The sequence below is a fragment of the Tenrec ecaudatus genome, chromosome 10, assembly GCF_050624435.1.
Source record: "Tenrec ecaudatus isolate mTenEca1 chromosome 10, mTenEca1.hap1, whole genome shotgun sequence".
NCBI classification, from domain to species: Eukaryota; Metazoa; Chordata; class Mammalia; order Afrosoricida; family Tenrecidae; genus Tenrec; species Tenrec ecaudatus.
This window is the reverse complement of record NC_134539.1, coordinates 1472327-1484156: the sequence shown is the minus strand read 5'-3', so window position 1 is coordinate 1484156 and position 11830 is coordinate 1472327. Positions and strand designations below refer to the sequence as shown.

At 62.9% G+C, this 11830-nt stretch overlaps 1 protein-coding gene across 2 annotated transcripts; it reads left to right on the top strand.

Annotated features, from left to right (window-relative positions):
- Window positions 1-465: 465 nt before the first annotated feature.
- Window positions 466-3827, top strand: TMEM250 (transmembrane protein 250). Of its 2 annotated transcripts, XM_075559800.1 has the most exons (3): window positions 466-816; window positions 1871-1927; window positions 2129-3827. In XM_075559800.1, the coding sequence occupies exon 3, from the start codon at window positions 2220-2222 to the stop codon at window positions 2637-2639; it is 420 nt and encodes a 139-aa protein (XP_075415915.1). In that variant the 5' UTR covers window positions 466-816; window positions 1871-1927; window positions 2129-2219; the 3' UTR covers window positions 2640-3827. The 2 variants fall into 2 exon arrangements, with proteins under 2 accessions (XP_075415915.1, XP_075415914.1); XM_075559799.1 differs by lacking the exon at window positions 1871-1927 and having other exon boundaries at window positions 470-816.
- Window positions 3828-11830: the final 8003 nt, after the last annotated feature.

The following is an 11830-nucleotide window of genomic DNA, read 5'->3' as shown; positions in this document are numbered from 1 at the left end:
CCGACGGAATGCCCACCCTGATGCTGGGGAGGTCTCACTGGGAGGAAGACCTTGTTGTACTGGACCTTGGAGCTGGAGGACGGAGGAGGGTCCAGGAAGTGTGCCCGGCTAGCTCAGGAGGACCGTTTCCCGCTCCTCGCTGGAAGAAAGTCCTCCCCAAAGCTCTTTCCTCCCCAGATTCCCGCGTCCAGCTAGGCCTCCAGGTGGCCGCCCCGGGACTCCGGCCGGCCACCTCTCTCCCCCGGGCAGCATAAGGCCAATAGGGCCCGGGGACCACGGCCAGGACGCGCGCCTGCGCACTGCCGACGGAGTCCCGGGGCGCGCGCGCGCGCTATCGGGGCCGTGCGCGCAGACCCACTATCTGCGCTTGCGCAGGCCAGGCTCCAGCGGCGGAGCACGTAAGGGGCGCGCACGCACGCACGCACGCACGCACGCGACCTGGGAAGCACCGAATTCCGGGACAGCGGCGCAGGCCCGCGGAGGGGCAGGGAGGCGCTTCTCTGGACGGGGTGCGGGGGCGGGGGGCATTGAGAAGCGCCCTACGGTGGCTGCAGAGGGACTTGATACGGCGCCCACGCTGGGCCAAACGCTGCAGCCGGCCGGGTGCCGGCGTCCCTTCGCCTACGAGGCGGTCCCGGGCAGGGAATATTGAAGCCGGCCCGCGGACAGACCCGGCGCTCTGTGTCCTCGGCACCATGCTGCCTCCCTGTTCTCTACGCCCCGAGGGACACGGGATCCCGCAACCCCAGCCCCCAGCATCGTCGCCGGCTGGCCCAGGGGCTCGGGACGCCGGCGCCACCGCCGACAGGGCAGCCGGTGAGCGGGCCACGGGGTGCGCCTAGGGCGGGGGCGGCGGGACAAGCGTTAGTGCCGGCGGTCCGTCTCCAGAGTAACGGGCCGAGGTGACAGTGGAGCGGGGCCCGGAAGTGAAGGGACCTGCGAGTGCCGGCGCTGCCCACGGTATGGGGCCCGGGTGCCCGGTGAGCCGTGGGCCTGGCTCCGCAAGGCGCCCGCGGCGGCAGCCGCTTCCAGCGATCTGCATGCACACGGTCCACGGGGGGCGAAGGGGGCAGCATCCTCCCAGGGAGCCCCCACCCCAGCTGCTGCATTGCCTCCTGCACTCGCCCAGGGCTGAGCTGGGGGGCAAGTCCGCAGGCACAAACCCGCGAGGAGGCGGACCCTTGAGAACCACGTGGTTACTGGTCAGCGTGACTAGGTCGTCAGGGGCGATCCCAGCGCTGCGGTCGGCCCCCCAGCCCCGTGGAGAGAGGGGACCTCGTGGTGCATCCTTCCTGGAAGTGGGGAAGTGAAGCTTCGAGAAGCCGCCCCACACCTCGGGTTCTGTGAAGCTAGAGAGGAAAGAAGGTGGCCAGAGAGGGGCTGGACGGGCAGACGCCCCCTCCTCCCTGTGCCTAGGTGGTGTTCGTCAGGGGACCAGCAGGAGCCAGACCCCCCCACCCTGCCTCCATTCTTGCCCTTTCATCTCACCGGTCCCAAACTCCCACGGCCTACCCTCTCTACCCACAAATAACTTGGCACGTGGTAGGCCACCAGCTGCTGTTTCTGACCAAGGCATCGGACCCACTCCCACGGATTCAGAGCTGCCTCACGGGGCCGAGGTCCTCTGCCGCAGCGGTTTGCCACACCTATCTCCCGCCGAGGCCCGTTGGGATGGCAATTGATTGCTGTAGCCATTGTGCCACTTTTGGAACCCCAGGCAAACTGCTTAAGCCAGGACAGTGTTGGCCCCTGACAGTCCACTTTGGGACCAATCAGGAGCCAGCCTCAGGAAGGTGCCGCCCACCAGGCCCCGCCCCCGGCACTCGCGTGTGAGCTCGAAGTCTCCAATGTCCTGTTCCCTGTCCTCCAGGCTGCATCCTGGGCGCCCTCACCTGCGGACAAGCCCCATCCTCCCGCACGAGCCCTGGTGACTTCCTGTGGGGCACTGGGGGGAGGCCAGTATCACTACAAACTGCTACAGTGGGCCAGGAGCCAGGGCGGGACAAGATCAAGGCAGGGTTTGGGGTGGCAACCTGGAGGGGGTGGTTTCACAGGTAGGTGGGGCCCCCTCCCCACCTCCCCAGCTCCCTGAAAGTTAACCACACATCTTCTGCCCCTTCCCTTGCAGGCCTGCATCTTTCTGGAGCCTGGGCTGCGAGCTCTTGGTCCTAGGCGTCCATGCCGCCGCTGCTGACAGCCGCCTGTCCGCCACCGGCCCCATGCCGGTCATCCCCATCCCGCGGCGGGTGCGCTCCTTCCACGGCCCGCATACCACCTGCTTGCACGCAGCCTGCGGGCCGGTGCGCGCCTCCCACCTGGTGCGCACTAAATACAACAACTTCGACGTGTACCTGAAGACGCGCTGGCTTTACGGCTTCATCCGCTTCTTGCTCTACTTCAGCTGCAGCCTCTTCACCGCCGCGCTCTGGGGTGCGCTTGTGGCGCTCTTCTGCCTGCAGTACCTGGGCGTGCGCGCGCTGCTGCGCTTCCAGCTCAAGCTCTCCCTGCTGCTGCTGCTGCTGGGCCGCCGCCGCGTGGACTTCCGCCTGCTCAACGAGCTGCTCCTCCGTGGCATCCACGTCACCGTGCTGCTGGTGGGCGGCCTGGGCTGGTGCTTCATGGTCTTCGTGGACATGTGAGACCTCAGCGCCCTCCCAGCGCCCAAGAGAAAAGGGCTTAGACCAATTTCTGCTACAGGGACCAGAAGGCCCTGTCTTCCTGCTGCCCCACCCTTGTGGGCAGTGAGGGAGTGCCCCCCCCCCTACTGCGTGCCTCCTTCAGGTCCCAGAGTGGGGCTTACCAATCCCAGCCCCCACTGCTTCTCTGGGGTCACATCAGCCCCGACTTTCATCAGTTGGGGAAGAGTCTGCCTTTCTGTTGGCTGTACAACACCCACACCCCCATGCAGCTGGCTCAGCTACGCAGAAGGGGCAGCTCCACTCACTACTGCACTGCCGCCAACCCTGCAGCACAGCCGCTGGTCCCCCCAGCTTCTCCCCCAACTTCCCAGCCCAGGCCTTGGGGATCAGATCCGTGAATCACAGGCCAGGTGTCCAGGTCACAGGTCTGCTCCCACACATCCAAGGGGCCTACACATGGCCCCAACAGATTCCTAACTCAGGCCCTGGGCCGATGACACCACCTAGAAGGGCTGGCTGGGTACCTGGGGCCAGGGCCCGGGGCAGGTCTGTCACTTAGTGAGCTGCTGTATAGTCACAGGGGTGCCCTGGCTTCCCTTGGCTGTGCGTGTGTGGGAGTGGGTGCCCTGTGTTGCACTCTTAGCATCTGAGCAGCCTCCAAGGTATGCCCACACAGACTGTAGGGAGCAGCTAGGGGGGTGGGCAGGAAAGCCCTGGGTGGGAGCACCAGGACTGGGAAGAGGTCTTGTCTCTGTGGTGTGACCACGGCTGGTCTTGTAGCTTTAGGACAAGGTGAGTGGGAAGGACCTCTGGTCATGTCACTACAGAAACAGGCCGGAGCCCTGGCAGGTGGTCATCCGCCTCCCAGGCAGACCATGGCCAGGGTCCTGTGTGCACCAGACAAGCCTCAAAAACCCAAATCAGGTGGAGAAAGCAAAAAAACAAAAAACCCAGCGGCCCGGCCAGTGTGAGCTGTGGCCCTCCAGTGTGAGCCGTGGCCCGCCTGTGGCCTGACCCCAACCCCTCGCACTATAAACCACGCTGCTTCCCAGAGGAGCCCCTGCCCATCCCACCCCACATTGCTCGGCTGCACGGAGCCCTCTCGGGCAGGCCGGGCAGTGAGAGGGGTCACCGCCAGCACCCAAGCTCCACTGAGATTCTCTCTGCATTAAACATATTTTCCTACCATGTGGACAGTGGTGGTTGCTTGGGGCCAGGGCCCCCTGGGTTGAAGAGGTTACTTCTGTTGCTGTTGAAAGTGTCCAGTAGCACACACACTCCTTCAGGCTTCTTGCTGTCCTGTCAGTGTGGCCCATGGCCCCTGAGTGCCCCTCGGGCTCCACAGTGCTGTGGTCCATCCCAGACTGACCCCTTTAAGAATGGTCACCGGCCAGAAGAGAAGCACTTGCCTAGGTGCCAGTGTCACCTGCCAGCTGAGGACCATGTGGGTGGGCTGAAGAGGGTGGCCCTGAAATGCCAAGGCCACTGTGAAGTCTGGCCTGGGAACAGCCAGAATTAGGGGAGGGTCACGGAAGAGGGGGCTCCAGAGAACACTAAAGTCCCATCAGTCTACTTTCACCACAGGACGTGGGGTCCCTGCGGCCCATGGGGATGTGGTGGGGACCTACGAGGAAGGCTCTGGTTCAGGTAAAGGCCTGGACAAAGGCGCTAAGTCTCCAGAACTGCCCAGCTTGTTGGGGAGGGTTTCATGCTGACTTGGTGAAGGGCTCCCAGAACCAAAGGAAACCCCTGCCAACAAGTCCATCTTACTCAGGAACCCTGTAGGACATGGCAGAGTTGCCCCTGGGTTCCCAAAGTTCAAAGTGGAGACTGGCATAGACTGTAGGCAGGCAGGCCTTTATTCCACCTGAAGATGCCTTCCTACCAACACCAGGACAGCCACTCAGACCAGCGGTGATGACCACAAATGTCACGCAATGGTGTTGCCACCCCCATTGTTACTAGTGTATGACAGCAAGAGGGGGAAACTCGGGTCACTCCCCATCTCCTCACAGAGTGCCCCCCACTTCCCGGAAGCGCAGCACCCCTGCTTTTCTACTCCTGGGGCACGAGCCTCTGCGCAAGTGCAGGGCACTTGCAAGGAGCGTGCATGCACGCATGCGCACACAGGAACACAGGCCACATGCACAGTGCACCTGTGTGTGTGCGCTTTCATACACACACCAGAAGCTATCCTGCCACACTGCACCAGTGAGAAGTGCTCCCTGCCCTGCCGACGGGCTGGCAGCCGGCCCAGATGCCCAGAGGAAGTGCTGAGCCACAGCGTGAAGATGGGGCGGAGTGAGAGTTGTCCAACCCCCCTACACACACACACACACACACACCCCACACCCCACCCCACCACCCCCAGGATGGGACCAGGCAACACATTCTCACAAAGCAGGCGCGGTACCCCCACCTCACCCCTGCAGGATGCAGGAGCAGGCGATGCGGGCATTCTCCCCTGGCCTCCCCCTGAGCAGCAGCAGCAGTGGGCTCCTGCGGGTATTGATGTCCCCCGACCTTGAGAGTGTCCTGTCCCTTCCAGCCTGTGATTGGTGCAGAGGCTCTGAGTGCTGATTCAGCGTTTCCCGGAGGGAAGCTAGCTAGCTTCCACCCGCAGAGAGGTCACACTCGGCCTGCCCTTCGGGTCTCATCTGGAGGGGGCTGTCCTGGAGGGTCCCCACCCCGAGCACCCAGCTTTCCCCCAGCCTGGCCGGGAGCGGCCGGCTTTCCAGAAAACCCCCTGCGTCTGGCACGCCTCCCCGACAGTTCCCAAAACTGCCCGCCCCGCGAGCCCTGCAGCTGATTCAGCGCCGCGCCCTCCCCCGCCAGCTGGCCACGTGCCCGAGCCTGCTGCAGCTGGGCCCGGGCTCGCTCACGCGCCGCCCCGCACCCGAAATTAGCGGAGGTCTCCCTATGGCCCGAGGACTGTGCGGTTGTGGGACCGGCCTGCGCCTGCTCCTGAGGGTGTTACTCTGCCCCTAAGGATTAGGGGAAGGGGCTGGTTGGAGGGGGAGGGGGAGGGAGGGTACTGCCCGCATTCTGCCCCCGCCCACCGCTCTGCGCTAGCGGGTTGGGAGCCCTGCCAGCCTGAGGGCTTGGAGGACAGCCCCTCCACCTGATGGCCTGGGGCTGGGGGTCGTGTGTGGCCCGCACCCTTCCAGCTGGGTGCGCCTCTTCAGTTTGCAGCCTGTCGTCGAAAGCTGCCTGGGCAATGGCAGAGCCTGGAAAATCCGCGAGTGTGAGTCTCAGAGGGAAAGGGCACACTGAAGCTCAGGTCCCCCAGGGCAGGCAGGTCCAGCTGCAGCACCCCCTGCCTTTCTGACCTTGGAGCAGGGGCCTGGAGGGACTTGGTGGGGGGCTGTGGGAGCAGTCAGGGTGGGTCAGGTGGCCCCAGGTCATACTAGGTTAAGAAGTTGGGTTTGGGTGGAAAGGAGGGCAGTGGGGAGAGAAGATGGGTGGGGAGGAGGGTAGGGGGAGAGAAAGTGAAGTGAATAGGGGGGGCATGAGGGGGGTTTCTGACCAGGGGGCTCCTCTCAGGGGTCACAGGAAGGGCAGTTGCACCCCCAATTCACCAATTCCTCTCTCTGCCCTGTTCCCCAGGCTGGGTCCCACGATTCTTAAGGCTGCCATCACCCAGGCCAGGAGCTGTGACATCATTGCCCCTCAGCCCCCTCAGCCTGGGGCCAAAGAAATGGGGGAAACAGGAGAGGCCAAGATGTCCAGTTCTTAGCGGGCAGGAAAGGTCACTCTTCCTACCCTGGGTCTGGGGCCAAGGCCAGGTCAGGAGTGGGCAGTATACCACTCCCCCTGGCTGACCAGCCAAGTGGCCCTCAGCTGACACTGGTCACCTCACACAGCACCTCAAAGACCCACCTGCCACCCTCCCCAGTGGAAATGGTGCTCCCCCCCCCATGGCAGTAGTCCTCTTTGTCATTCGGTCTTGATCCTGGCCTGGTCCCAGGCCCTGCCAGGAGGGGACAGAGACCAGGAGGAGGAAAGGCCTGCCTTCCACCAGGGCCTAGGCTGTCTTGGTCACTGACCCACAGAGCCTGGTGTCCAGGACAGGAGTCGATCTGGGATGCTATCTCGGACCTCGACTCTCTGACCTCCACCTGCCCAGGTGGGTGTGGCTCCTGTGACGATAATGTGGGTGAAGTGTGAGTACATTATTTCTAGGGATGCCGTGACATAATGCTGACATGAATTATTTGTATGCTTTTCCAATTGGACCACGATAGTCCGTCCAGTCAGTTTCCCAGCTGCTTAACAGCCTCCTTAGTGGGTGTCAGTAAGCTTCTTTGGTGCCTCCCGGGGAGCTGTCCACCGACCTGGCTGGGCTGGGACGTGCATGCACACCCCCACATTTCCCACTGCCCTCGGTCCGTGGGCTGATCTCCCAAGAGACCAGGTCAGGCCTGGGGCAGCACTGGGCCCTGCCCCTCTGTGTTCCCTGGGGGGCCAGGGGCTGGAGTGGAAGGAGGCTACTGGGGGGCCATCGGCACCTTGGAGAGCTGTCACTGACCCAGGCCTAGCCCCTGCAGGCCCGAAGCTGTACACCCTGTGGTGAGGCCAGGGCGGGCCCCTGAGGTCACTCACACCACTTGCCCCAGGGCCAGGCCTCAGGACGCCAGGTCCCGCCCTCGCGTCGTAGTGCGCAGGGCCACGCACACAACACGTAAGCACGTGCGCACGCAGTGGCAGGTAGGGTCGTGCAGGCAGGTAGTAACGGCCAGTCTGACCTGTGTGATCCTGGCTCTGGCATCTCTGGGGGGTGTCAGACGTCCCCCCCAAAATGCAAGCTTTTGCTGTGTGAGATCCGGCCCGTCCTGGAAGTCCTGCGTGTCCCACCTGCATCTCACTAGCTACTGCCGAAGCCTCGCTTAAGTCTAGAACGGTGGGCCCCGCCCCTCCCGCGGGCCTCCTGGTAAGCACCCTGCCCACCGAGCGCGACCCCTGCACAGGCCCCTGTACAGCTTCCCCAGGGCGGGCGGCAGCAGCTGCAGAACAGCTGTCCAGAGTGCTGGAGGGAAATTTAGGACAAGAGGGAAGAAGATTAGCGCGTCGGATTTAAACCGCGCGCATGTAGACATCAAAATAGCACTGCCACCCTAGTTCACGCGCTGCGAGCCACGGGTTCGCCGCCGTGCGCCCTAGTTCACGCGCTGCGAGCCACGGCTTCGCCGCCGTGCGCCCTAGTTCACGCGCTGCAAGCCACGGCTTCGCTGCCGTGCACCGCCGCCGCTGCGGGGAGCCCAGAATACACTCCTGTGGGTTTTTTTGCGGGAGGGGTCCGCCCTGTGCCAGAGCATGGTCTTGATGGGCCTTTGTAAGGGGGGCCTGGCCCAGTGCTCAGCCGGCGTAGGAGACACCTTCCTTCCCAGCCCCCACCCCACCTCTGCTTGCTCAACCTTAGCCCTGTGAGGATGCTGGTGGCTGCCAAGGCAGAGGGAGGACAAGTGGTCTGGGGACCCCCGCTGGCTCTTTGGTCCTGCCGCAGGGGATGGTCCTCAGGGCCCCTGGCCCCCACTGGCAGTGTGGGGTACAGGGTCAACACAGAGCCCCCTGGGGTGCCCCTGCAAGCTTGTGCAGCCCAACTTCAAGGGTAGAAGGGATTCCCCTCCCCGAAGCAGTGTCCCTCCTCCACTGCAGGCAGACTGGGGCCAGCACAGTCAGCCTAACGGGTGGGGGTGGGGGACACGTGGAGTCACATGATAAAGTCAGGCGTCGTCCAGGACTGGAGCTGGCTCCGGGTGACAGAGCACAAGGCCATCCCTTGCCTCTCCAGAGTCCTTTACCCTCACAGGAAAAAAAACCCTCAAACTCCCCACCCACTGAGTCGATGCCGACTCAACAGCCCTATACAGCAGGGGAGAGCCGCCATCGTGGGCTTGTGAGACTCACAGGGGTAGAAAGCCTCATCTTTCTCCTGAGGAGCAGCAGGTGGTTGTCAAACTGCTGATCTTGAGGTTAGCAGTCCAAGGTATACGCACTCCCCCACCAGGGCTCCCTCTGAACCTCCCAGGCCCACGGAAATCCCTTCCCTATGGGAAGAAAGGTACGCTGCCATTCAGAGGTGGCACCTCCAGGTGTGCACAGGTGCACAGCTGTCCGCCCACCCCACCCAGGAGAAGCAGCAGGTAGAGAGCCCTTCCCTGGCCATCAAGCCCTCGGCCACCTCCTGCCTGCTCCTGCCCCTCTGCAGTGGCCCTGAGCTGCAGGGGTGCAAGGGAGCCAGGTGCCCAGGCCTGGACAAGCCCTCCCTGCTGCCAAGACCTGGAGGGTACAAGGTCCGTCTGGGCGAGGGTGGGGGTCACTCTAGGGCATGGCCAGGAGCCCCTCCCCTCCGGAGCCACCTCTGGGGTGCTGTGGGTGTAGGGACCAGTGCACAGGTGCCTGTTGACTGGGAAAGTGCTTATCTGCCCCAAGCCTCCTGTGGGATGCCTTGGGGCTTGTCTCTTGGTGGAGTTGAGTGGCCCGAAGGCTGGTGAGGTCCTGATAAACCTCAGCAGTTGACTTGTATGCACCAAGGCATGTGTGCTCATGTACATAAGAATGGGCCTCTTGGGTTCTAAGGAACATTCTGGAAGGCTCGCCTGGGGGTCTTGTTCAATGTGATCTGACTCCAGGGGTGGGGGTGGCAGTAGGGATGCAAACTCCCAGCAGGGGTCCACCCAGAAGATTAGAAAATGGGCCTGCAGTTTACCCAGGTGCCTAGATGTTAACCCCCCCAGCTCTGAGTGCCACCCCCCTCCCCAGTGTTCTAGGATAGCCATGTGAGGGCCTGCAGGGCAGAGCCATGGCTCTGTGGCCCCCTTGAGCCCCTTGCCCAGTGTAGGGCCCTCCCAGAACCCACAGCCCACAGCCTGACCCTGTAGGCTGGGGATAAGGGTTCCCACTGTCCTGTGTCAGAGCTTTCCTAGCCCAGAGTTGAGGGGGTGCCTGTGGTGCCTGGCCACTCTGGCCTCAGGGTGTCCTTGAGCCAGGGAAGTGCTCCCCTTCCATGGCCCCTTCTGCCGGGCATGGAAAGCGGGTGGCAGGGTGAGGAGGACTTTTGTTGGGAGCAGGACAGCATGTACAGCTTGACAGCAAGCAGGCGGGCACAGTTGTGAGGGTGGCGCAGAGCCGGGCATGTTTGGTTCTGGGGGGCATAGAGTCTCTGAGACGGAACTGACTTGGCACTAACAGTAACAACAGGAGAGCTGGTGGTAGGGAAGGAGCGGGGTCCTCAACTGGCATGCCCTGCAGCCCCCCACAGTCCAGGGAACACACGGCTGGGCTGGTGGAGCTGGCAGAGTTGGCTCCTGGAATGCTGTCCCTGCCCCATGTGCACTGCAAGCTAGCCCAATGCAGTGAGCCTTCATGGTGGCAGGGCCCATGTGTTGGTTCCCGGCTGCCTTTGCTTGGAGCTGTCTTGGCATGTGGCCTCCTGGCCTGGAGTTCCCATCCAAGTCAGGCCTCCCCGTGGCAGAAGTGCCCATCTCTCTCTCCTGCAGACACTGCAGCTTGGCGAGGTGCTATGGGGGCAGCAGGTAATATGTGAGGTGGCCTGGCCTCATGGACCTGGGCACAGCCCCTGGCAGCCGCCTGCAGGACCCAGCAAGCTTGCCCTCTATTGCATGTATATGGGGTCAGACAACAAGCAGCTGCCAGTAAAACACCTTGCACATTTATAATCCAGTGACTTTGGTCACATTTTCCTAGTTGTGTCATTGTAACTGATATTTACCACCGTCTGTCCCCCGTGAGGAGCTCTGGTGTCCCCATCTGCCCCCTTCTCAGTTCCAGCCTCTAATGCCCCCCCGCCCCCTGACACCAAGGAACATCTAGCCTGCAACCAGAGGCCCAGGACGTTGAGCTGAGGGGAACATGAAAACGGGAGGGTGTGCCAGGCCCAGGAGAGAGAGAGAGGGAGAGAGGGAGGACCAGGGGCTGGGCAGGCAGGCCTGCGGTCCTGAGCAGGGGGTTGAGAAGGAAAGTGCCCGAGGGATCAGGAACAAGACTGTGGGGCAGTGACAGGATGACTTGGTGCATGTGTCCAGTGTCCCCAAATTGTGTACTTGGGAAGGGTTAATTTTCAGTGTGTGAATTTCACCACAATAAGGAAAGACCAGTCAGCCCGTGCTATGTTCGGGGTGGCCCTCTGCTATCTGGGGCATGCTCTCTCCTGACTGAGGGGCCTGTGGGTGGCCTGTGGGGTCAGTCCACAGCAGCACCCCATCTGAGGGAGAGGCAGGAGGGGCTCGGAGCTCTGGGCAGCAGCAGAGGCCTGGGCTGCCCAGAGCTTCAGGTCCCAGCCCAGCTGTCCAGAGCTCCCTCCCTGCTCCTCTGAGTGGACAGTCACTGCTCCACAGTGTGGCGGCAGCCTGTGGGAGCAGCATGCTCTTCCACGCTCGGCCCAGGTCACTGATGCACCTTGGGCTTGCAAGAAGCGTCTGAGATTCGTGATGCCCAGGGACCCCACCCAAGGGACACTGGGGGAAGGGGGCTTGACTGGTGGCTCCCTCTGCTGTAAACAGTGAAGACTGATGGGGGGCAGTGGGGCGGGTTGGGGGGGGAACAGGCAACCCTCCAGAAAGGAGTAGGGGCTCCACCAGCTCCTCTGGGGGCTCGTCCTGTACACTGGAGTGTCACGAGGGTTCATCAGTGATGCTAGGACAGGAATCTGTCCCCAGCCAGCCACCGCTGAGGGTCTGGGCCGGGGTGACCCAGATACTGCCCTGGGTACAAGCACAGCAGTACTGAAGAATTGCACAGGTGGCAGTGGGCCCCTCATCAGCCTCAGACTGTCCGGGTGGCCCCCCTGGGGGACAGTGAATTCAGGGGCACCAGAGCAGGATGCTTCTGGCCCCCAGAGAGCTGGGCCAGGAAGGTGCTGCCCACAGCTACAGATACCCCAAGGGACCCTAGTGGAGTGGCTGGAGTGTAGGGGTGGGCAGGTGTGGTGAGAGGGCGCACCCTTGTCCCAGCCCTCAAGGTTGTGGGGGGAGGGGGCATGGGCTCTGGGTGGGCGAGCCTGCGCCTCCGGCCCTTGGGTCTGTGCCGCCCAAGGATGCCCTGGGCCCAGGATTGAATAGCCAAATATGAAAGGACTAAAAGAAACAAGGTCCTCATGTGAAACCATCGTCCAGCTTTGGATGATGAGGCTTGCTTCCCCCGAGGGGCAGCTCTCCCGTCCTATAGGGTGG